The sequence below is a fragment of the Dama dama genome, chromosome 1, assembly GCF_033118175.1.
Source record: "Dama dama isolate Ldn47 chromosome 1, ASM3311817v1, whole genome shotgun sequence".
Classification (NCBI taxonomy): domain Eukaryota; kingdom Metazoa; phylum Chordata; class Mammalia; order Artiodactyla; family Cervidae; genus Dama; species Dama dama.
In genome coordinates, this window is record NC_083681.1 from 28945250 (window position 1) to 28970904 (window position 25655).

Genomic DNA, 25655 nt, shown 5'->3' on the forward strand with positions numbered 1-25655 from the left:
ATCTGCACAGAACACAGGCCTCGCCATCCGTCTAGCCAAGGGACCCTGCTTCCTCCTCTTGCCCCTCAGTGCTAGGCAGTGACGGCTTCCTGCTGGTGCTAGTCCCCGGGGCCCCAACATCCTTCCACACTCCTCTGAATGCAGCGCCTTCCTTAAAGTCCCAATTGCCCCGCTTGAGTTTACCACCTGTTTCCTGACTGACATGGCCACAGAGTCCTTATATCAACACATTCCATCAAAAAAGCCAGTGTGTCCCTCTCACCCCTTAAGCCACTGCCCAACATACTGCTGAACAGGGGCAGCTGATGTCTGTCCCCACCGGGAAGGTGACCATGGACACCACCTCTCAGTCTGGCCCCTGGCTCTGGCGTGGGATAGCAGGTGCAGGGGAGAGGCTGGACTTCCGCTCGACATCCCACGGGAAGATACTCAGCTCTAAGTGTGGGCCTCCACCAACCCCTTGCCTCTCACCCCATGAGCTGGCCACCACACCCAGCAGACTCACCCCCGTCAACGTAGAGGGACCAGAAGATGACCCGATAGCCTTTGAGGACGCCATTGAGGGTGCTGCGTGGGGGCTCCGACCAGGAGATGACGGCCACGTCGGAAGTGATGGACAGGGCCCGGACGTTCTCAGGGGGCTGGCTGGGCACTGCGGAGGGGAGAGCCAAAGGGCCTGGTTAGGGAGGAACAGGACAACGTCCACGTGCAGGCAGACCCTGCTGCCCGGCCAGAGGGACCTCGGGTTACACAAGTGGGAGGCCCTCCTGACTCAGTGAGTCTCGAGAGTTTGGGCTGGTGGCTGGGAAGGGAAGCCAGTCTCCTTCCTTGGAGATTTGGGTGAATGGAGATCTTTCCAGCTTGGTTCCTGGGCTCTGGCTGGCATGTTCCTGATTCTGGGTAAGTGTCCAGGGAAGAAGGTGATGCACTCCGGGCATGAGCTCCTGGGGGTTCACCTCCGCTGAACGTAACAGAATGTGGAAGACCAAGCCAGCCCTGTGGGGAGCTGCAACTGATGCTCTTATCTGATGGCTGCCAGCCGTGTGTGTCCCTGCCCCTGTGCCAAGCTGAGCGGAAGGAAGAGAAGGAAAGAGTCTCTCAAATAACCCTGGGGCAGGGGAGAAGAGGTCCCTCAGACACCTTTAGGGCTTCTGGAATCATTACACTTTGTCCATTGTCCCTGCACCCAACACACAAAAATGCATTGGGTGAGGGAAAAATATCAAGACCAGCCTGGGTGGCCCACCCTGCCTTTAACCCTCTCCATCTGAGAACCTAACCTAAGTCCCAGCCTCTGGGGGTGGCTCAGCTGCAGCCCACCCATCTGAGATGAGAGACAGGGGCGACACCAGGCCCCAAGGAGCCACCTTGGCCAGGGACAACTTTGGTGGCACTTGCCCTGGTTTCCGAGGAGCTGGGGGCAAAGGGGAAGGCCACGTCTGCTTAGCTCTGAGTGGGAGAAAGGAGGCGCAGGCTGGATGGAAGGTAATTAGATCCCATTGCCCCACAAGAGGCAACTCTAATTTTTATGAGTATTTAAATGATAATACATCATCCTAACGATCCTCTCTGAGAATGATTATTGTTTCATATTACTTAGGTGTAAAAACATAAGCACCATGTAATTAGGGACCCAGTGTAATAAACTAATACAGATCGCCCGTTCGAACAAAATGAAGGTAATATAATTATGGAAAAGACACTATTGCTAAGGCAGGGGCCCTTGAATACCCCAGGAGGAGTGCTAATATTGCCAGGAAACGATCAGGATCTGACAGGCTAACGAGGGCCTTAATTAAGTATGAAAAACTGCTGAGCAAATGCTGCTGGAAACTTTCTTCCCCTCTCCTCCTTTGTTTGGAAAATGTCTCCACAGCCCATGCTGATCTCTCCCTGTGGGTAATCCCAGCCCCCCCCCCCCCCCGCCCCGGTAGCCCCCTCAAAAGCAAGGGACGTGGGGCCCTGATGGAAGCCAAGGGTGGGCCTGGCCAGGTTGTTTCCTGGGATGGCCCTGGAGGATGGAGTTTAGTGTTTGGTCAGGCGTGCTGATATGGACTTGGGGCAACTGTTCCCCCTGCAGGTGACTTCCCTGAGCATCCTGCATCCACGTCATTTGGTCCTGCATCCAGCCTCACTCCCAAGCAAGAGGGTAACAACAGGGTGAAGTAGAAAGAGTATGGGATTCAGGGTCAGGTCTGGATTTTGACCTGGTCTCTTTTTCATCAGATGGGCAATTCTAGACAGGTTCATAACCTCCGTGAGTCTTGGGTCCTTTTATGGGCAATGACCTGGCCATTAGTGCTCGGGTTCTCATAGGTGCTCCCTGCACCAGCAGCATCAGCATCACCTGGGAATTTATTAGACATGCACATTTTTGGCTCCTACCCCAGACCTGCTCAAGCAGAACTCTCGGGGAGGGCCCAGCAATCTGTTTACAACCCTCTGATGTGTGCTCAGGTTTGAGAAGCACTCTGTCAGAGTACTGCTTGGGATGGCACTGCTGGTACGTAATGGTGACAAGCTGGTCTTCCTCTATCCAGCCAGGCCTGTGGCCAGCATCGGGACGGTGGGGGATGGGCAGTGACTGATGGGCTGGTGAGGGTGTGGGATGGTGGAGGGGGTGAGGGAGCTGGTGGTAGTGTAGCTCAGGTGCTTCTCTGGACCTCTGCATTCTATGCACCTTTCCCTCCTTCTGTGTTCTCCCTTTTCCCCGGGGGCTCAGTGCACTGACATCTGCTCCCTCTCAAAGCCTAGCCTGAGCCCCAGAGCAATTAAATGGAAATCTCTGGGGATGAGGCCAGGCGTTAGGATTTTTAAACTCCCCAGATAATTCCAACTTGTAGCCAAAATTAAGAACTGGCATGAGTTAATCTACTTTCTGGTGTTTCTGACCTAATGCGTCCTCCCTCCCAAGGGTGTCTGCATTTTCAGAGAGAATGAGATAGGAAAGGACATTGCTTAGCAAAAGGAATGAATCTCTAATGGTAGAATGCTGGGTATCTCGATGTCCATGGGGCAACGGCATTATGTTTCCAGGGCAGTCAGTTCCCTCCCTTTGCTGGGGGAAGGCTCAGATTCAGTGACAGGTTTTAATTCCATATCTTGGTCTTAGGCTGGGGTATCAAGAAGGAAGCTCTATTTATTCTGCTTTTTGGGGGGCTGTGACCAGCCTGGCTCCATCTCTTAGGGTGGGTATCAAGGATCATGTCTCCTTTCGTTTCCTAGCACAAGCTCGGGTAACAGTGGGCTCTTCTCTGTGCTTGGAGAGCGGCATGCTCCTGCTGCCTCTTAACCCTCTCTGCCTGAGAAACCCCATCATTCACTCAAAGTTGGAGTCCTCTCCAATCCTCAAAGAATTCAGTTTTAAAAACTGGGCTCCAAATCCTCTGTCCATGGACCTTGGGATTTTGTAACTCCACAGTCTCGTCTCAGGTCCCTAAAACAGATGGTGGACATGTTCTAGCTCAGAAGTGCACAGGTAACTTGGCTTCTGCCCTTTTTCCAGCCTGGAGGGCCTAAAGGAGGGGAAATAGGACCCAGAGTGTAGAGGAAAGCTTGGGGAGAGAGGTGGGTGAGGGGCCAGAATGAGGGAGAAGGAAAAGGCAGAGGGAGAAGATGAATGCAGTCAGACAGATGCACAGATAGGCACTCAGACAGATCAGTAGCTCAATAGAGAGACCAATGGGCAAAGCATTAGAAAGTGATGGATAGAGAGCCAGCCAATGGATGGAGAGGCCCAGAGACTTAAACGGACCAAGCATCCCTTGAGAAGCCAATGGGTGAGAGGAGATGGAGGGATCCAGGGAGGCTGTGTGTACCACAGGATGATGATGGGGCCCAGGAGCAGGGAAGGGCCCCCAGCCCTCCCTGGCACCCCTGTGGCTCTGCCCACAGCTGAGATCTGTACCCATTACCCTCGACTGGTGCCCTCACCATCCTCCAGTGTGGTGGCATTGATCTCGCTGGATGAGGGCCCTGTGCCAGCCCGATTGAAGGCCTGGACCACCACGCCATATTGGGCAAACTTCTTGAGGTTGTCCAGGGTGTAGACTTCACTGTCCCCCGTGGCCTTCATCTCCACGATGCTGTACTGCCCATTGCTGCCCGGGCTGTTCTCTCGGTAGCCGATCTGATAGCCACGGATGACGCCATTCTGCAGCTCCTTCTTGGGCGCCTGTGAGTATGGGGTGGGAGGGTGGTGGGGGGGAGACAAAGACACAGTGACATTCTGAGAGGATGCTCTTAAAACCAAAGACAGATCATGTCACTCCCTTGCTCCCAAGCCTTGTAAGGCTCCCATCTCACCCAGAGTCTAGGCCAAAGTAAAAGCAACCCAAGTGTGCACAGAGAGGTGAATGGATAAAGATGATACGGTCCATACATGCAATGAAATATTATTCAGCCTTAAAAAGGAATGAAACTTTGATAACCTCTACATCATAGATGAACCTAGAAAATACATTAAGTGAGATAAACCAGACACAAAAGGAGCAATATTGTATGATGCTTCTCTGAGGTGACTAGAATCCCCAAATTTACAGAAACAGAAAGTAGGACAGAGGTTACTGGAGGCTTGGATGGCTGGGTCCGCAGAGTTTCTGTTTGGGATCATGAGAAAGTTCTAGAGATGGATAGTGGTGACGGCTGCTCAACACTGTTAATGTACATTTTCACTGACCTCTACCTATGAACATGGTTAAAATGATCAGTTTTATGTACATAAAATGGTATGGTACCACAAGTTAAAAAAAAAAAGAGTCCTTGACTTTGATGCGAGCCCAGCCCCTCTTGGAGCTGGACTGCCCTTGACATCCTGGCCAGCGGCTGGGGTGCGTGGACAGCCCAGGCCTGAAGCTGGCTTCTGGACGGAGGGACAGAGATGGGGGTGACAGGTAGGTGATGGGGGGACCACGGAGCTCTGTCTGGGCTGGTGGGAATGAAGGGCTGACCCCAGGCAGGCAGGCCAAGGGAGAAGACTCCACTGGCGTTAGTATTGGAGTGGAAAATACACTCTCACACCCAGCAGGAACCCTGATACACAACCAGCCATGCACACAGGTGTTCTGAGAGAGAAACCATCAACAGGGAAACACTGACACAGACATTCTTGTACGTGATCTCACACACACACACACACACAGAGGATCTTGATACGTCCCCTTACATCTGGAACCATGAACACACACACCCAGACCCATCAAAGCAAACATCCCAATACACACCTACCCATGGCCAGAAACATACAGACTCACAAATAGAAACTGGTTCCTTTAATGAGGGGACGTGCCCATCTATATATTGAGAGAGCACACACACACACCAGTACATAGAAAAACAGCTTGAATCAGGGTTTTGAAGACGAGGCAGTTAATTTAAAAGCCCACCTTTTACTGTACTAAAAAATAGTGTGATCAAAAACAATTAAGTTAGTAAAACAGCTCATTTTTTAAATTCAATGAATGTTTCAAATGAACTGCATTTTTAAGCTCACTGTTAACTTAATAAAATTAAGTTTTTAATTTAACATAATTGTTTTGAACTCACTAACTAGGTGTGTGTGTATTTAATTGACTTGACTTTCTGTTGATGCCTGAATAATCTTTCTCTTTGCACTTAGACAGTCCTGTTTGCTAGTTGGTAAGAGGGAGAATTTCTGAATGTGGGTGTTGTATCTGCACACTCAGGCTTCCCAGGTGGCTAGGTGGTAAAGAATCCACTTGCCAATGCAGGAGAGGAGGGCTCAATCCCCGGGTGGGGAAGATCCCCTGGAGAAGGCAATAGCAACCCACTCCAGCATTCTTGTCAGCATCCCATGGACAGAAGAGCCTGGCAGGCTACAGACCATTGGTTCACAAAGTCAGACATGATTTAGTGACTAAGCAACAAATAATCTACACACTCACACATTCAGACACTTATTATAGACACAAACATATCTTCAGGGTGCCCTTGTCCTCACACTGACATATACTCTGTTACATATCTGTGCCCACATTGAAACACACTGATATTTATATCATTGCACAATGACACACACACCTACATACTTAGAGCCGCCTGCACCACCATATACACTTATCTATGTGTGATATACATAGCGCCACACTGCCGTCCTTCACATCAACATACACTGGCAGAGGCCTTGGGTAGGCATTCAGGCATACCTTGCTACATACGTATAGATATTCACACATTTTTACAAATCTTGACATATCTTCCCTCCATCCCTCTCTCTCCCTTCTCCCTGTATAGCCCCACCCCTTTAAACAGGCACACTCAGGATTTAAATCAATCTTAACAATATTTCTCTGAAGCATTAAGAAATCAATAGAGCTGATTGCAAATTTATGTCATAAAGCAGTGGTGATCCATCTCAAGGAAAGAGTCTTAAAATGAAGTGACTTATCTTTCAAGTGAATCTTTATTTTTCATTAATCTGTTTCTTGGTGTTAAAAAAAAATTCCCTTGAGAAGTCAGCCCCAAAATTTATTGATAGGCTGGTTCATTCTGAAGTTCTAACTTTCTAATCAATTTTATTTTTCATCATGAGACTTTGGAGAAGTAAATCTGATTCTAAATTTTTATCGACCTCCAGGTTGGAGCTTTGTAGCCAAATGTCTCAGAGGTTTACATACTTATTCATTCCCGCCCCCACCTCCAGGCTTCCTTGGAGTATTTTTTTTTTTTATTTTTTTTTATTTATTTTTTTTTTCCAGTGGGTTTTGTCATACATTGATATGAATCAGCCATGGATTTACATGTATTCCCAATCCCGATCCCCCCTCCCACCTCCCTCTCCACCCGATTCCTCTGGGTCTTCCCAGTGCACCAGGCCGGAGCACTTGTCTCGTGCATCCCACCTGGGCTGGTGATCTGTTTCACCATAGATAGTATACATGCTGTTCTTTTGAAATATCCCACCCTCACATTCTCCCACAAAGTTCAAAAGTCTGTTCTGTATTTCTGTGTCTCTTTTTCTGTTCTGCATATAGGGTTATCGTTATCACCTTTCTAAATTCCATATACATGTGTCAGTATGCTGTAATGTTCTTTATCTTTCTGGCTTACTTCACTCTGTATAATGGGCTCCAGCTTCATCCATCTCATTAGGACTGGTTCAAATGAATTCTTTTTCATGGCTGAGTAATATTCCATGGTGTATATGTACCACAGCTTCCTTATCCATTCATCTGCTGATGGGCATCTAGGTTGCTTCCATGTCCTGGCTATTATAAACAGTGCTGCGATGAACATTGGGGTGCACGTGTCTCTTTCAGATCTGGTTTCCTCAGTGTGTATGCCCAGAAGTGGGATTGCTGGGTCATATGGCAGTTCTATTTCCAGTTTTTTAAGAAATCTCCACACTGTTTTCCATAGCGGCTGTACTAGTTTGCATTCCCACCAACAGTGTAAGAGGGTTCCCTTTTCTCCACACCCTCTCCAGCATTTATTGCTTGTAGACTTTTGGATAGCAGCCATCCTGACTGGCGTGTAATGGTACCTCATTGTGGTTTTGATTTGCATTTCTCTAATAATGAGTGATGTTGAGCATCTTTTCATGTGTTTGTTAGCCATCTGTATGTCTTCTTTGGAGAAATGTCTGTTTAGTTCTTTGGCCCATTTTTTGATTGGGTCATTTATTTTTCTGGAATTGAGCTGCAGGAGTTGCTTGTATATTTTTGAGATTAATCCTTTGTCTGTTTCTTCATTTGCTATTATTTTCTCCCAATCTGAGGGCTGTCTTTTCACCTTACTTATAGTTTCCTTTGTAGTGCAAATTCCTTGGAGTATTCTTAGGAAATGGATGCAGAGTCAGGATGCAGATAAGACTTGGGGTCTAGACTCCAGGCTTCACTCCCAGTTTCTGAGGGAAGCTCTGGCAACCAGATCTGAACCTGGAGGGAACCAGGGCTCCAGGTATCTATCTACTCAGAGGGCTGGTACCCAGGGAGGACCAACTGCCCAGCCTCTGTCCCACTTTTGTCCTGGTCATTTCTCTGGGGCGGGAGGGAACCAGGCTCTGCTGCCTTGTGTGTGTGCGTGTGTGTGTGTGCGCATGCCAAGACATGTAGTCTTTTTTCCCTTGGTTTTTTAAAAAATTGTTTTATTTTTTGGCCACATCACACAGCATGTGGGATCTTAGTTCCCTGATCATGGATTGAACCTGGATCCCTTGCAGGGGAGGTGTGAAGTCTTAACCACTGGACCACCAAGGAGGTCCCAAACATGCAGTCTTTTTTTTAGGGAAAATATTACTAGACCCTTTTGAATCTCTCTGATTCTCAAGTCTACCTTTATGAAGGGACTAGAAGGAGGACTAAAGTGCCTGGAGTTTTTCCACCAGGAGTTAGAGTCAGAAAATGACCCTGGACTCAAAGCCCAGATGCAGAGGAGGTAACCCCCCAAGCCCTACTGGTGGGGCTGGAGAAATCCAAGAAGAAGAACAGGAACAGGCCTTAGGAAACTCTCTGTTCCTGACCTCCAGACAGTGGGCTTCTGTGGGGAGACTGGGCGTTGGCTCCAGACTGTGTGCAGTGAAGTTCCGCACCTGTCATGACTTGAATGACCATGGAAGTCACCTTGCATCTCTATACCATGGCCTCCTCTGATAGGAAGGAGAAATATCTCTTCTGTCAGTTCCACAGGAACAGAGAAGTTAGTGCAAGAAAATACTCAAACACTGGAAAATGCAGCAGGAAGCCATCAGAATGGGCAGCCCTTCTGTGCCCATGCCAGGGATGCGGTGATGAGGCCAGAGTTTCCCAGGAAAGCATTCCTTGGTCATGCTCAAGATTATGCTGTTTCTCTGCCCTGCTGTGGAATTGCCTCTAAGATTTCCCATCAGAGACAGTCTTCAGATACCTTCTAGATCTACAAGTTTCTTCCCCTTAGAAATGGCTGCAGCACATACTGGTTTGTTTTCTCTACAGCTCCCCCTCCCCCAGAACTAGGGAGGGCAGTTATTTTTTCATTCTGATTTTACAGAGGAGGAAATCAAGAAAAGACCAAGCTCCCTGTTGAAGTCTTGACTGTGAGAACACAGGGGATGGTTTCACCCTACTTCTCAGCTCTAGTCACAGGGCCAAGACAAGGGTGAGACCCTGTCATTTCGTCTCCTGTTATCCATAGAGTCCCTTTGAAATGTACACAAAATCAATTCCAGCTCTAGATATATTACAACCTGTGGGGTTTGTAGGACAGACCAGCATGTAAAAGAATCATCTTCTCTCCTTGGCACTGACAAATTCTTCATCCCACTCCAAGCAGAGGCCTCCATCAGAAAGCCATGGTGGAGAAGGGAGTGGGGATCGGTGGGGGGACCAGTTCCTGTATCCTCCTCTCTTTCCACCCCTCCAACCTCATGTATTTAGTAATAAATAGGTGTGGGTACTGGAAGACACCAGACACTAACAAGTCTGTTGGGGCTTCATTTGAAGATTAAGGATGGGAAAGGGAGGGAGACACTTCAGGGGAAATGCTTTTGACTTTGCTTACCTTCCAGGTCACTTGGATGCTCTGTGAGGTCACTGGCTGCAAGGTTACATCCATGGGAGGCCCATCAGGAGCTGGGGTGGGGTCAGGAGAAGCAACGTTATGAGTCATGTCTTGGAAGAAAAGAGCCCTATGCCCTCAGTCCCATCCTTGAGCTGGAGGGCTGCTGCAGAGAAAGGAAAAACTTGTCTAAAGCAGCAAAGAACCTCTGTTTGAGTCCCTCTTGAAGTGATCATAGGGTTTGAATTTCCTATTCATTCTCCATAGTTTGCTGAAAACATAGCAAACAATGACTATTAAATATGACTCCACATCCAGCAGGTTGGCAAAATTTTTTAAAAAGTTTGATAGTACAAAGTGCAGACCAAAATATGAAGTGGCAGGAACTTTTATATGCTAACCATGGGAGAGCAAGTTGGTACAACCCTTTGGAAAACATTTTGGCATTTCTTTTCTTTTTTTTTTTTAATCAGCTAAAGAGTAAAGTTTGTCCATAAGATGAGTCTGTAATTCTGCAACTGTTTATATTCCTTGGATGGGGAATGAAAATAGACAAATTATACAGCTATACTGAAGCTCACAAAAAGAATATAGACCACAACAAGGGGGATACAAGAGAATATATGAAGTATTATTTCATGCATGCATTCTATTAGAAGAACAGGCAAAACTAAACTGTATGGTTATGTGTACATATACCAGTGACATGTATGAAAAAGAAAACAAGGAAGCTGGGATACTTGTTACTTCAGGGGGAGGGATGGGGTTATGGTTGAGAACGGGTATATAGAGGACCTCTGGGAAGTGATAATGAGTGTTGGTTATACTAGTTTTTGCTTTATTATTATTACTATGTGTAAAACTGCACATGTATATGTACTTTTTGGTATTAATTTCTATTTTGCAATGACAGTAACAGAAAATACAATAAGGGAAATCTTGCTTAAATTTTCAGGAAAACTTCATGACAAAAGTCACAGGAGATAATCCAGGGCAGTAGTACCCCCAGCTTTTGCAATTCTAGCCTATCTGTCCTTTCCAGACAGTCTGGGGCCAGTGGAGTGGGAGCAGAACCACGGACAGCTCCTGAAAACATTGCATCTAGAAACCCATTTGGAGAAGGTCAGGCAGAAGAGTCTCCGATGATCCAGAGGCAGACACAAACACACACCTTGGAATCTCCCCCCTTACCTCTTCTAATTGCAAACCCACTGCCAGTGGACAGGGTAGGTGAGGGCCCCAGATGCCCCTGATCTCCGAGCCCATGGGCAGGGGTGACAGGGCGAGGTGCTCACCAGCCTCCTCAGTGCTGATGGTGAGTTCCTTGCTCGGCTCGCTGCGGCCAATCTTGTTGAAGGAGTACATGCGGATGCTGTACACGGAGGCCGGGTGCAAGTCCACAATGTTGGCCTGGTTGATGGTCGGGGAGATGTTGCGTGTGGACTGCTTGAAGTCCCAGGAATCTGGAGAAAGGACACCCACTTCTAACCACAGCCAGGCAAACTCCAGGACCCCTCTCCAGCCTCAAGCAGCAGCACATCCCAAACTCAACCTAGGTGCCCAGAAGAGGTCCTGCTTACAGAGACTGCAGCAAGAGAACTTCAGAGAGAACTGTTCTGTTCCATGAAGTTCAAGAGATCAAGGGATGCCTGAGCATGGGAACAGCAAGTCCACTGCTTGGAGAATCAGGAAGCTTAACCCTTCTCTACCCAGGGCCGCCTGGTAAACCCAAACCTCAGATGTTTCTTATGGCCCCTTCCAAGATCACCAATGCTTGCTGTCTCTTAGGGTCTCATTGGCTAGTGCCCTTGTTCCTGGTCTCTCACACCACACCAGTGCTGTGTTGTAACTGTGAGACACCCCCTCCACCCAAGATTCCAGTGCAAATGGGGAAGCCAAGTCTTATCCCCCTTTCTCCTCCTCTGTGTGTGCTTCTGTATTTCTTTTTCTTGTGCATTTGTGTGGTGGTGGTCTTGAATGTTTCCTAGGCTGTTGGGGGTGGGGTGGGGGAATAAACCAAGTGCCAGAGTCCCTAGGCAAACCCTTTCCTCTCTCACCAGCAAGAGAATGGTCTCTGAATCTTTAGTGTCAGAAACCAACAAAGTGATGAGCATGTTTCCAATTCATCCCGGGGGACTGGCAGCCCATTCCAGGGCTAATGTTTAGCAAAACTGTAGAATGTGAAAGATACCCGATAAATACCACTCAGGGATACTGTGACAGTAAACATTCTGCATCTCCAGAGAAACCCAGTCATTCATTTAATGAATTTTTTCCTGTGCACCTACTAGGGGATTCCAGAGAGAAATGGAAGGGGTTGCAGTTACAGCAATGCCTCAGCCAGTACCCTCCAAACCCAGAATTCATAACCAGATTACGTTATTGGCACTTTGCTTTGAAAAGACAAAAAAAGGTAAAGCACAAGGAAACTAGCTGATAGTGTGGCTTAAACATCTTCCCAGGGCACGCCCTGATGTGACTATTCAGCCTAATTTTCCATGTCTTTTAAATCCACAGTAGAGGATCCTGAGAATTGTCAGCAGAAAAGATTAAATTATATTCACTACAGTTTAATCCCTGAGTCAGGGAGGGAGGATGGCATATTCTAGAATTTTTTAGGAAGACTCTTTTTTAAGCTAATGCCTGGTAAATCAGGAGGATTGGTTCACCCAAAGAGACTATCCCATCTCCCACGTTCTGGCTAATTGAGGTCTTGACGCTTTTCAAAACACCTCTTTTAGCCACACCAGCTTGGCATCTGTGAAGGGCACTGGCCTGGTTCCCCATGTGCAGTTTTGCATTTAATTCTTTGGTTTCATGAGCCAGCGTCACAAATGGCAGACTATGGATGCTCAGAAAAACAGTATATTCTCCTTGTCTTTTCAAAACACCGCAACTGCCCGAAAGTCACTGGGGCTGGGAGGTTAAGCCAGAGTTGCAAACACGCAGGCTCCTTCCTGCCGAGGGTACCACTTTAGTTCAGGAGGAAATGGGCTAGCAATGTGGAGGCAGGTGTTCACTTCTCTCTGTGGCATCCTGGGAAATGGTGCCAGCTCACACGTCATATTTGATTTGCCCATGTTTATAGGAGAGGGACAGCGATCATGAGTCAGTGCATTCATTTTTGATGAGTGCAGGCAGAGGAAGGAGACCCAAATGATGTGTCTGAAAACTAAGGTGTTAAAAAAAAAGAGGTGCTAATATTTACCAAGCACTTGTGATGTGCCAAGTGCAGTGATGGACACCATTTACCCCTCATACCTTTCTATGACATCAGCACCATATCTCCACTGTACAGGGGACGTGCATGTCATCAAGTCTGATTTCTCACTTGGCCTTCAAGGTATGTTCAACACTTAAACCTGTCCCTTCCCAAAACACTCTTCTCTTGGGTTGCCTATTAAAATAGTCTCTAGCTTTTCCTAGGGAGTCCCTGGTAGCTCAGCTGGTAAAGAATCCACCTGAAATGCAGGAGACCTTGGTTCGATTCCTGGGTTGGGAAAATCCGCTGGAGAAGAGAATGGCTACCCACTCTAGTATTCTGGCCTGGAGGACCCCATCCACGGGGTCACAAAGAATCACACACAACTGAGCAACTTTCACTTTCTAGCTTTTACTAATCTCTTGGGTTATCTCTTCACTTTGCAGGTACATCTTTCTTACCTTATGGTTCAAGTTCTTCAAGGCTCCATCCTATGCTCTCCTCTCACTTCATACATTTTTCCCACCCCTGGATTCTATTTCCATCTATACACAGAGAAGCTCCCTGAAGGAAACCATATCTACAACTTTGCCCATCTCTACCACTTGGCACACCCTGGGCACTTAAAACCCACTGTTGGTCTTAGATCAGAGCCCACTTTGTGGTCCTGGATGTTGGACTTGTGGTTCCTCCACATTTTGCAGTCACAGTAAATATCCTTTGCTTTTCCCTTGCTTGCCTCCTCCCTAGCTGCCAATCATAGGAAGACAGGGGGATCCCAGAGAGTGGCCCCCTTTTTTCTGCTATTGCCAGTCATTTGCAGGTGGATTTGTCCTTGTGTTCCCAAATCACCTTTGATGTTGGCACAAAACCGCTCTCTCCCCACAGCCCCTGCAGGCTCATGCATCAGAGTCAAATTTGGAGGTCTCTCGCTGATTTTCCAAACTTGATCGCTGCCATCTCTCTGACCTGAATAGCTGAAATCAGTGGCCCTATTTTCTTCCCTTTCCTTTTCAGCTCTCAGAGTACTGAGCTGGCTTTGGTGAATATTGTCTCTTTTAATATTCCCTTTCATATGAGCCTGGCTTACCCAGATTAACATATTTCATTAAGGGCTCTCTCTCCCTTTCTTCATCAAAGGGTTTACGATGCAAAATATTCTTCTTAAAAAATAAGGAAGTGGCTGGGGAGATGTCAGTGCCTTCTACTCAGTGGGCTCCTTGCTGGGAGGGGACCTGGGGGCTTTGGTATTTCAGGAGACACATTCACTGTAGAAGGGGGAGCATTTGGACAAAAGCCACATCTGGAGCATTCAGCTGCCTGTGCGGGGGGAAACAAGTCCATCCTGCATCTCTGATTTCCTCGTTGCATCACAGCTCTGAGGCCCCCACGGTGATCTCCACTGCACCGAGAAGGGCTTTCCTGGATCACCGCGACCACTCACCACATCCCAACACCCGACCCTCTGGCAGCCCCACACCCACACAGTGCCAAGCCGCATGGGGCTGGCTCAGCCCATGATGGCTGATGGTTCCTACCACGAGGCTGCCTTCTGGGCCATCCTCAAAGAACTCATCCCTGCTCCTTGCTTGGAAAACAGGGCCGAAATGTGGTGTCTGCATTTTTAAATCTGCGCAGCGCTGTCTGATAGATTTGTGTGGACGGTGCTATTTATCATTCAGCATTCATGTATTATTACTCTGCTGCCTGGGGCCAGGAGGAGTCAGCGTGAGCACGATGGCTTAGAAAGGGCAGACGTGGTAATTTCCCTGGGAAAATTAGCATGATGAGCAACACGGCAGAAAACCTGGAAGAGGCACACTTGTGACAAAGAAGGGGGTCAGGGACAGATGTTCCAGCCACAGGAGGGTGCGGTCTGGGGCAGGAGGAAGCGGGAAGGGACAGGAGCCACAGCACGGGGACCATGTGCCAGGCTCCGTGCTAGGCACGGGCACATAAATCTTCATGTTCATGTGTTCCTCGCAGCCACCTTGGATTATGTGCCATTGTCTGTACTGACAGATAGAGATGCTCAAAGACCTTAAGTAGCTTGCTAAAGATCATGCAACCCTGACACTTGGTCAACCCAAGTCTTCTGCTTTGAAACTTGTTCTTGTTCTAGTATTCTCGATGCAGGCAGAAGATCTACTTATACACACACACACACACACACGCACACACATGCCGCTCCTTTCTTTGAGTCACCCATCCGTTCCCTAGGATACCTTTTTCAGTTGTCACGTAATTCAGTTTGTGGTATATTACATGCGATTGCAGAGTGCTTTGTAATGGTCCTGAAAGTACCTGCATGTGTGCATGTGTGTGTGTGTGTGCACGCTCAAGTGTGTACATCTCTGAATATTCTCACTGCAACTGCATCATCAGCTCCAAGGGCAGCGCTCTGTCTCCTCGTTCTTTGTCTTTTCTACCACATGGCTGATGCATGACTCGGCAACAAAATGATTGGCACTCAGTACATGCTGCTGACTGACAGACACACATTTCAGCCTGCAAGAGTCACAGGACTGTAAACTGCCACATGAGCTATTTCAGTTAGAAGGAGGAGAGGAACTACGGACCCATGATAGCTGCTTTCTCTTCAGTCCTCAAAACACTCCCACAAGACAGGCATTACTATTTCCGCCTCACAGATGAGGAAGCGATGCTGTGTTCACAGCCTCTGCCTGACTCCAGTGGTAACTCTCCTCAGTTCCCACGGGACTCCTTTTCCTAAATGCCAGCACAGATGCCTGTTTGAGTGGCATGGCCCAGAGTAGGCCTACTGGAAGACCGGAGAATGGACCAGCCCAGCTTCTCTGGGCTCTTGATCCTGTGACCTGTTTTTTTTTTGTTTTTGTTTTTGTTTTTACAGGTGCAAAGATCCTGTGGATGGGAGAGTCTGAGGTTCGGTTTCATTACCCTCTCCTCCCCCTTCTGTCCATCCTGGTACCCCAGAGCTGGAGTGGGTATGATGGTTCCTCATCTTTCAGGAGAGCCAGACAGGGTTGGGGGAAGATGTGGATGAGCTCTGAAAATAGCATCTTCCCTGCGCATCTCTCCTTCTCCACAGCTCTCCAGATGTGTGATGTTCTCAGCTTCGCCTGGCTGAGCAGCGCCCCAGGAAAGGTTTCCACACATTAGAAGGTGGTCAGTGGAGGAAGGGGACGGTGGGCAATGGGGCATCATGGGGGAGGAGGACAGGGAGGCAGTCCCAATGAGCAGTAGGGGAGGGACCCGAGGGACAGCCCGGGCATCCACTCCCCACCCCCAATAGGAATGGAGCCCTGCCAGCTACATCAAGCAGGCAGGGAGATGCTGGCTGTGGACAGACCCGTCCCTTCTTGTCTGGCTCCTAGGAAGCTTGTGCCCAGCCTTGGGAAGCCCTGAGATGTGAGATGAACCCAGTGGGCTTCCTCTCCTCTCTGTGCCCTCTGCCTCCACCACTGCCCAGCCCCTGCTCATAACCTGTTTCAGCTACAGACTGCGGCAGCCTGGTCACTCGCTTCTTGGACACCCCTCCTCCCCAATGACGCCTGATGACCCCTGCCAAGGTGCCATGTTGCTTAAGTCTCTCACTAGGATCTTAGACATGGCTAGTGGCTTTCAATGGCCTTCCCCAAGGAAATAAAAGCTCAGTCCAGAGGCTCCCTCCCAACCTGGAGCCCAGAGCACTTTTTAGTCTTATTGCCCAGAAACTGGGTCTGTGTGCTTAGTCATTCAGGCATGTTCAAATCTCTGTGCCCCTTTGGACTATAGCCTGCCAGGCTCTTCGGTCCATAGGATTCTTCAGGCAAGAACACTAGAGTGGGTTGCCATTTCCTCCTCCAGGGGATCTTCCTGACCCAGGGATCGAACCCACATCTCCTGCACTGGCAGGCAGATTCCTTACCACTAGCACTGCTGGGTCTGCGAACCCTCTGCTAGACATGCCACTCCCCGGAGTGCACTGCACCTTGCTGCGGTTCGGCCCTTTCCCTCTCCCTGAATATACGCCCCGTTAGCTTCCCATCTTCTCCCAACTCAGGGCAGCATCTGCAAGGACGGGAGAGATACTGCTCTGAGGACCCCTGTCTGTGCAGCAACCTCTTCTTTCTGTGGCCCTCCTTCTGCACTGACAGTGACCTTGGGAGGTCTGGCTATGAGCTGACTTTTCTCCCCAGTTAGACTGTAAGCTTCTGAGGGCAGGGCTCCGTCCTGTAGAAACCTGCATCAAGAACGAGGAACCCAGTGTCCTGGGCAGAGTGGCTTCTCAAGAGGTAAACACAGCTGTGGATGCTATCCTGGGGCTGACACTTTGGGGAGCAGATAGTCAGACAGCCAATGACTATGTGCTGTGCTAAGGAAGAGAGGAAGGGTCTGGAAGGCTTTTGAGGAAACAAAACCTTGGATCTAGGCTGAGGACTAGAAGATGAGTTGGAGTTGGTGGGAGAAGGGCGGTTGGGGAGGCTTGTTTTCCAGACTTGCTTTCTGTGTTTTATTTTAAAAAGTATTTTTAAAAGGCTTATATGGGCTGATGGTCTTGAATTCTGAAAGCATGAAAGGACCCAAGAGGAGGGGTTCGTTTCTCCTTCTCTCACCTGCACTGAAGCCCCCCGGGGCCCTCTCAGGGGCAGCCCCCTGTCGCCTGTACTTTTTAGAAATAGTCACGTGGATACAAACATCAGCTACAGCTCTTTCTTGGCTTGGCCTTTTGTCCAGGTTGTTTGTCCCCTCCTTGCCATCCCTGTCATTTGACTGTGGGTCCCTCGTTTCCCCAGAGACACAGGGGTCCATTGTTCACTTTGCTCTAAGTGGCTTCACAGTAGAAGGCAACCTCTTAGAAGCTATTAGTAGAGTCCCAAGGGAGGGGTCTTGGAGGGCTTCTAAGAAGAAGAAACTTAGATCTAAACTTTCCAGGGACTCCTACGTCCCCAGTGACTCATTCTTGGGAAGGATCAGTTTCTCTGACTTCCAAGCAACCCCATCATCTCAAATCTGGACTGCCTAGATGACCCAGTGAAACTGGGATGTCTCTGACCCCACAGATACAGACAGTAGTTCCTGGCTCAGGGCCTTTTAAGCTGCTTTAAATCAGAATGCCCTATGGATCTGCCCAGGGTCAGTCCTGGGAAGAAGGGACTGACATTTCCTCCCAATCAACTGAGGGGATCCTTCCATCTGCCCCCTGGGTTCCTAACCTGACCAACGTCCCTCCCTTTGGAAGACACGAGGGCTTGTGTGTCTGTCTTAGATGGGCAGCCCTGACAGCTGAGGGCTGTCCCGCTGGAGGAACACTGTCCAGGCAGGTGGTGCGAGGCGCCACGGTGGGCCGAGCCTTCACCTACCTGTTTTGTTCTTGTACTCGATGTCAAAGCCCGTGATGATGCTGTTCCCGTCGAATCGCTGGGTCCAGCGCAGGTTCATGCTCCGTGCCTTCACCTCTCGGATTTCCAGCTCTGGGGGGTCAGGGGGCTCTGGGGAGTGACAGGGGAAGGGGGCAGGGGTGAGGATGGCAGCAGAGAGCTTGGCCTCCTGCCGACCCTCTGCAGAGATCGAGGGATCTGTGCTGGGTGGACTGGTGGCACAAGGGTCTCTCTGAGGGCCCTGAGCCCTGGAGTTCCAGCAAGGCAGCATGCGGATGGAGGAGCCTGGCAGCAGGGCTCAGAGGCAGAGGCGGGTGCGTTGGGTCCCTGCTCTGTCTCCCTCTCTTCCTCAGCCCCTTTTGGAGGGACCCCTCACAGCTGATGGCCCGCTTCCCTCCATGCAGAGCTCCCAGGTTTTCCATCTTTACTTTCCTTCCTCACACCTCCCCCAGGGTCTGGGCCCACAGATCCAGGTCCCCCACTTCTGGGGGCAACAGTGTGCTCCACAGGGGCTTCTGCCATCACGGACCTTGCTGTCTGCAGTGGCCCGGAGGAAGGGGCTGGGGACGTGGGGCGGGTGAGGTACCTTGTACGGTGAGTTGGATCAAACCCCGGTCCTCCCCATATGAGTTGATGGCATGGCAGCTGAAGAACACAGAGTCCCCACGGTCAGCAGGCTTGAGCTGGGAGGTAGTCCAAGGGGCAGAGGGCGCGGAGAGAGGAAGGAATGGGGAGAGTCTTTTAGACCCCATCTGCTGAAGGGGGCCCATCTAGTGGGGGACCAGCAAGACCACCTTCTTCTGGGAGGGGACCCACCCAGGGTTTGTCAAGAATTCCTCTTCCCAGAGAGTTCAATGGATGGAAGTGTGGAAGAGTCTGTGCAGGGAGCCGGCTGAGCGTGTCTAAAAGAGGGAGGGGCTGGAGGGCTTGGGGAGAGGGGCTGGGGGTCCACGACAGACGTGGGGCTGAGGGGTCCCAGGATGGAGGGAGGAGCTGAGAGGTCCTAAGACAGAGGGAGGGGCTGAGGGGGTCCCAGGATGGAGGGAGGATCCCAGGGGTCCAGAGGGGAGGGGAGTGGGAGGGCGTGGCTGAGGATCCCATACATTTAAAGTGTAGAGTTGTCAGAAAGGAGACAAAATGAGGCTCAAGACATAGGTTGGTGTGTGAAGGAGGGAAATAGGTAGGAAAGGAGAGGTACTTTTCGGGGCGGGGCTCCCAGACTCCTGTTTACCTCTTCTGGATTCAGATGCAATAGCTGTGGGCTCCCCACTTTCTGAGAGTGGGGTTCCCCCTGAGATGGGCACGGGGGCTTACCTTCAGCGTGGAGACAACCTCATCGCCGTTGTCCTTGGTGGCGATGGCATACCGCATGACGCGGTCAGGGTCGATGACCGTGTCCCCTTTCTCCCAGCGTATAATGATGGGCCGCTCGCCTCGCGCGGTGCAGTTGAGCTCCTTGGCGTGGCCCTTGATGGCGATGGTGGTGTTGGGGTGGGAGGTGATCATGGCTGGGACTGGGGAAGGAAGGAGGTGTAGGCAGTCCCAGTGAGTGCGGAAAGCCAGCACATGTAGGGCATTTGCCCAGCACGGAGGGCACTTACCCAGGGCAGAGGCCCCGCCCCTGGATGCCCCGCCCCCTGGCTGCCCCCGCCCCGTGGCTGCCCCTCTCCCCGGAGCACCTCCGTCCGAGGGTTGTTGTTCAGTTGCTCCGTGGTGTCCAGACTGTTCTGCACCCCCACGAACTGTAGCCCGCCCGGCTCATCTGTCCATGGGATTTCCCAGGCAAGAATACTGGAGTGGGTTGCCATTTCCTTCTCCAGGGGATCTTTCCAACCCAGAGATGGAACCAGAGTCTCTTGCATTGGCGGCTGGATTCTTTACCACTGAGCCCCTAAAGAAGCCCCATCTGCCCTAGGGAGAGGGTCTAATAATGGTTGGAGGTGGGTACAGAAAACCTTACTGCCTTTCCCTTTCTCTCCGCCCACCCATGACCTGGGCCGCCTCTGTCTTCCTCAGGGGTTCTGATATTCCATGGACCTCTTTTCAGAATCAGTCTATTCATTCATTTACTTTAAGGCAATAAACAGAATCCTTTGAAATGTGTAACATACATAAAATGACAAAGGAAACCAGATATACCAAAGTACGGTTATACAAATAACGTTCAATAGCAAACTTTTGACATAGTTCATCACATAATATATATTCTTCACTATTCTTTATGAAATAAGATCTAGTGCTGAGTTATATTAGAACAATTTTGTAATAGTGATGAGTATAAATGATATTTTCAGATATGTGCCACAGCTGTGACGCGAAAATACCTACTGATCACAGTCACAGGTGCTGCTACCACTGAGGTTTGTTGCTTATGGTTCAGAATGGAAGTACAAAATTTCAGTTAGAAGTTAGTGGAAAAAAGGATGCAGATTTACCCCAGCCCCAATTCATGGATCCCTTGAACTGGATCCATGCACCTTCGACAGGGAGGCCTGTGGACCCCAGATGATATGCCTGAGGTCTCTGCCTTGTGTCCATGGCTCAAGCTCTCACAGAGGTCAGCTAGTTTTCCCCCTGCTTCTAGACAGCAGGGCCCTCCCAGGCAGCTGAGAAACTCCCCAGTTCTTCCCAACAAAATGCGACAGAAAACCCTGGCCAGCAGCATCATAATTAAATCCTACAAGTGTGTCAATAGGTTCCCTCACCCCACCCCTCACTACTGACCTGAAAAAACTCATCATGAAACAACCAAGGCCCTGACTGGCCATCAGGAGAGCCTCCCGCTCCCGTGGGCAGAGGCATCTCAGTCTTGACCCTCCTCTGGGCCTGAGCACCACAGCCAGCTGCAGGAGGGAGGTGAGGCTGAGGGAAAGACAGTGTCGGCCCCAGGGTCCTTGTCTCCTGGGAGGAGGGGGTAAGGGGAGGGTGAGGTAGAGACCTGCTTAAGCAACATAAAAATGAAGAAAATCTGAGTTATTCGGGGAGGTATTAGGAGAAATTGATTTTGGCGGAGGAGTGTTTGCAAGGGCATCACCCAGCCATTCAACAAGCACTGATGGTGCACCTGCTAGGCGCCAGGGCTATGCTGGGTTCTGGAGCCCTGAGTGAGCAGGACAAACCCGACCTCCGGGAGCTTCACTGCAGTGGTGAGAACAGACAGCACAACAGCAGTTCCAGGAAAGATTGCTAAGCACTCTGCCAGGAGAACTGCTCACCATCTGACGTGGAGTGATGCAAATGGGGAGAGCAGAGGCAAGGGGACCCCAGGGGGTGGAAACTGCCGGAACAAAGGCTCGGAGGCAGAGATGTGCAGGGCAGTTCCCAGAGAGGTATGAGACCCAATATAGCTGGAAGACCATCCTTGTCCTTGCCACTTCCTCACCAATTTCCCAGGAGACCTTGCCCCTTAAGAGTACAGGTCCCCAGGACTCTCGTCCCAGGAGGATCCATGAGCCATGCTAGAGCAGACACATCAGGGCACGCTGTGGTTGACTGCAAGAATTGGACAGCATTCTCCACCCCTGCCGTTAGGGGAGGACCTCTGCTCACACTGATCATCCTCTCCTCACTGGCCTGCTTGGATTACGGCACAAGAGGAAACTCTGTCTTCTCTCTCTTTATGCTCCCCACCCTACGGGCCCCCCTCTGGGTATTGCACCCCTGATCCATTTCAGTGGCTGCCCCTTCCTTTCCCTCCTAGCATCATTAGGAATTCTCTGCCCTCCAGTTTTTTTGTTTTGGCTGTGCTGTGCAGGGCATGCGGGATCTTAGTTCTCTGATGAGGGATTGAACCCAGGACCCCTGCAGTGGAAGCTCAGAGTCCTAACCACTGGACCCTCAGGGAATTCCTTTTCGTCCAGCTTTAAACACCTACCCAGACAACATTCTTCCCAGAAAAGTCTCCAGGGTCATCTGACTTCTAAGGACAAACAGACCTTTGGAGAAAGGGATGAAGGCAAGGCGCTGTAATGGTGTGACCTGGGATGCCAGTTAGTGCATGAGGGGACATCTGGAACTGGTGTGGGGGATGAAGGGTGGTTTCTGGCATCCCCTGAAGTCACCATGCGGTCAGCCACCTCCTCTACTTTCTGTCACATGGGGCTGGGTCTTTCAGGATCCAGGCAGTCCTGGTCCCCCGGCTCCTACACCAACATCTTAGCACAATCCCCAGCCCTGGCTCATCAAATAATGAAGCAGATAAATTTTATAATGCACGGCATTACACCAAGATATACAATAAAACTCGGAAGACAAATAACGAGGTGCAAGTTATAATGAAGAAAAAGCCTGCAGTCAGAGACATGCGAGTATGAATTATTGACTAAGGTTTTACACTCTCAAGGATGTGTGGAGGAATATTTTTCCATCAAAGATTTGCATAATTCACTCGTATAAACCTGGGTGGAATATAGAGTAAGATTTTACATCAACAAGTCGGGCCTTGCACTGCAGAGCCTCCATTTTTCCTGAAGGACTGAAATACTGGGATGTGGGGGTGGGGAGGGGCCTTGGGGTTGTTTCTGCTTCTCAGACGTGAATGGTCAGAGTCTGTGAGCTGGCACCCCTGGGAGGCCTGAGCCCTGACAGGCTCAGCTCTTTAGGCAAGAGGGCCTAGCCCCTAGGCAAGAGGAGTCCCTGCTATCAAGAGGTTGCTGCTGAAGCCGAAGAGGAAGCCAGGGGGTATTCATGACAAGGGGTGTGTGTGAGGGGGTGTGTGTGTGTGTGTGTGAAGGGGGTGGGGGCAGGGTCAAGCCTCAGCATAGGCCAGAGGCCCAAGGTAGAAGGCGAAAGGATGAGTCTTTCTTTGGTAGGAGGACTTCAAGGATCTGTACCAGGGTGAGAAGCTGGCAGTTCATCCCTGTTTTGCTCTCCAGGTAGGGCTGCACCAGCCTGTCCAGGGCCTGTGTGAATTACAAAGGCATTCCTCTGGCAGGTTGCCCCATGGTGCCAGGAGCCACAGCTTGGCCAGTAGGGTAGGAACTGGGTTCCAGACTCTACCTGCCCCTTAGGCTATGTACCTTTGAGCAGTGCACAACCTGTGCATCCATACATGCCAGTCCTACCTCACAGAGTCTTTCCATGCAGCCTTGTTAAAAGAGACAGCCATAGGGGCAATCAGAGACAACAAGACCTCAAGAGCCTAACTGGTCCTTCAGCCCTGGGCATTAACCACACCTGGGGTAAGGGGTGGGCTTCCTTCACCATTGTTATGGCAAAGAGCGGCACACAGCAGAACCCAATGTTCTCATAGCCCCACAGCTCAGGGCAGGTTCAGGGGAGCCCACCCGTGAGGAAGAGGAAACTGCTTCTGTGGACTCCCCCAGCTTAAAGAGCTTGGGGGCCAGGTGGATGTATTTCTACCAAGCTATGATGTCTTTTCTGGAGAAGGAAATGGCAACCCACTCCAGTATTCTTGCCTGGAGAAACTCATGGACAGAGAAGCCTGGTGGGCTACAGTCCAGGGGGTTGCAAAGAGTCGGACACCACTGAGAGACTTGGCACATGAGGTCTTTAACACAGGCAACTTGACTTCTCTGAGCCTCAAGCTCACCATCTGTGATGTGAAGCCATGGCTGTTAATCCCACAGAGCTGTTTTGGGGGTAATCGGGGTCTGTATATATGACGTGCTTGCCATGTAGCAGCTCCTCAGGAAACCTGGGTACTATTCCCACCCTAAGGGTCTCATGTCCCTCTCCTGTTCTGAGAAAGGCATCAGATAAATACATGCAAACCTCAAGAAGTTACTTGCCAGCTATTTTACAGAACCACAGAGTCTTAGAATTGCAGAAGCCGGGGAGTAGACACTATAGCAGCCACTAGCCACACGTGGCTCTTGGCCACGAGAGACACGGCCGGTCCAAAGAAGGTTGTGCTGTGATGTAAACTGTATCCTGGATATCAAAAACACAGGAAGGAAAGAAAAAGAATGTAAAACAGCTCCTTAAGAATTTTATATTGATCACATGTTAATATTTTAGATATACTGGGTTACGTAAAATATACTATCACAGTGACTCTCACCTGCTTTTTTTTTTTTTTTTTTTTACTTTTTTGAACATGTGACGACTAGAGGATTTTAAATTATATAGCCAGCTTGCATTTTGTTTCTATTGAAGGGCATGGGTATAGATGATCCATGGGCTTCTCTAGTAGCTTAGATGGTAAAGAATGCCCCTGCAATGCAGGAGATGTGGATTTGATCCCTGGGTTGGGAGATCCCCTGGAGAAGGGAATGGCAACCCACTCCAGTATTCTTGACTAGAGAATTCCCATGTACAGAGGAGCCTGGGGGCTACAGTCCCTGGGGTTGCAGAGTTGGATACGACTGAGCGACTAAGCACACAGATGATCTACACAGACCCTTCCTTTTACAAATGAAGAAACTGAGCTAAAGGCAAAGGAGAAAAGGAAAGATATACTCATTTGAATGCAGAATTCCGAAGAATAGCAAGGAGAGATAAGAAAGTCTTTCTCATTGATCAATGCAAAGAAATAGAGGAAAACAATAGAATGGGAAAGACTAGAGATCTCTTCAAGAAAATTAGAGATACCAAGGGAACATTTCATGCAAAGATGAGCACAATAAAGGACAGAAATGGTATGGACCTAATAGAAGCAGAAGATACTAAGAAGAGGTGGCAAGAATAAACAGAAGAACTATACAAAAAAGATCTTCATGACCCAGATGACCAAGATGGTGTGATCACCCACTTAGAGCCAGACATCCTGGAATTCAAAGTCAAGTGGGCCTGAGGAACGGCCTTCATCACTATGAACAAAGGTAGTGGAGGTGATGGAATTCCAGTTGAGCTCTTTCAAATCCTAAAGGATGATGCTGTGAAAGTGCTGCAGTCAATATGCCAGCAAATTTGGAAAACTCAGCAGTGGCCACAGGACTGGAAAAAGTCAGTTTTCATTTCAATCCCAAAAAAAGGCAATGCCAAAGAATGCTCAAACTACTGCACAATTGCACTCATCTCACACGCTAGCAAAGTAATGCTCAAAATTCTCCATGCCAGGCTTCAACAGTATGTGAACCGTGAACTTCCAGATGTTCAAGCTGGATTTAGGAAAGGCAGAGGAACTAGAGATCAAATTGCCAACATCCAGTGGATCATCAAGAAAGCAAAAGAGTTCCAGAAAAACATCTACTTTTGCTTTATTGACTATGCCAAAGCCTTTGACTGTGTGGATCACAACAAACTGTGGAAAATTCTTCAAGAGATGGGAATACCAGACCACCTGACCTGCCTCCTGAGAAATCTGTATGCAGGTCAAGAAGCAATAGTTAGAACTGGACATGGAACAATAGACTGGTTCCAAATTGGGAAAGGAATATGTCAAGGCTGTATATTGTCACCCTGCTTATTTAACTTACACGCAGAGTACATCATGTGAAATGCTGGGCTGGATGAAGCCCAAGCTGGAATCAAGATTTTCAGGAGAATAGCAATAACCTCAGATATGCAGATGACACCACCCTTATGGCAGAAAGCAAAGAACTAAAGAGCCTTTTGTTGAAATGAAAGAGGAGAGTGAAAAAATTGGCTTAAAACTCAACATTCAGAAAACTAAGATCATAGCATCTGGTCCCATCACTTCATGGCAAATAGATGGG

At 49.4% G+C, this 25655-nt stretch overlaps 1 protein-coding gene across 1 annotated transcript in view; it reads right to left on the reverse strand.

Annotated features, from left to right (window-relative positions):
* Positions 1 to 25655, reverse strand: part of DSCAML1 (DS cell adhesion molecule like 1) — a 356255-nt gene that overhangs the window by 32496 nt on the left and 298104 nt on the right. Inside the window, exons 12-18 of the mRNA XM_061129091.1 lie at positions 19351 to 19550; positions 18623 to 18719; positions 18019 to 18147; positions 10788 to 10955; positions 9496 to 9566; positions 3934 to 4174; positions 506 to 652 (exon numbers count right to left, since the gene is read on the reverse strand). Of these exons, the coding sequence (XP_060985074.1) occupies positions 506 to 652; positions 3934 to 4174; positions 9496 to 9566; positions 10788 to 10955; positions 18019 to 18147; positions 18623 to 18719; positions 19351 to 19550 (1053 nt within the window). The remainder of the gene's footprint in view (positions 1 to 505; positions 653 to 3933; positions 4175 to 9495; positions 9567 to 10787; positions 10956 to 18018; positions 18148 to 18622; positions 18720 to 19350; positions 19551 to 25655) is intronic.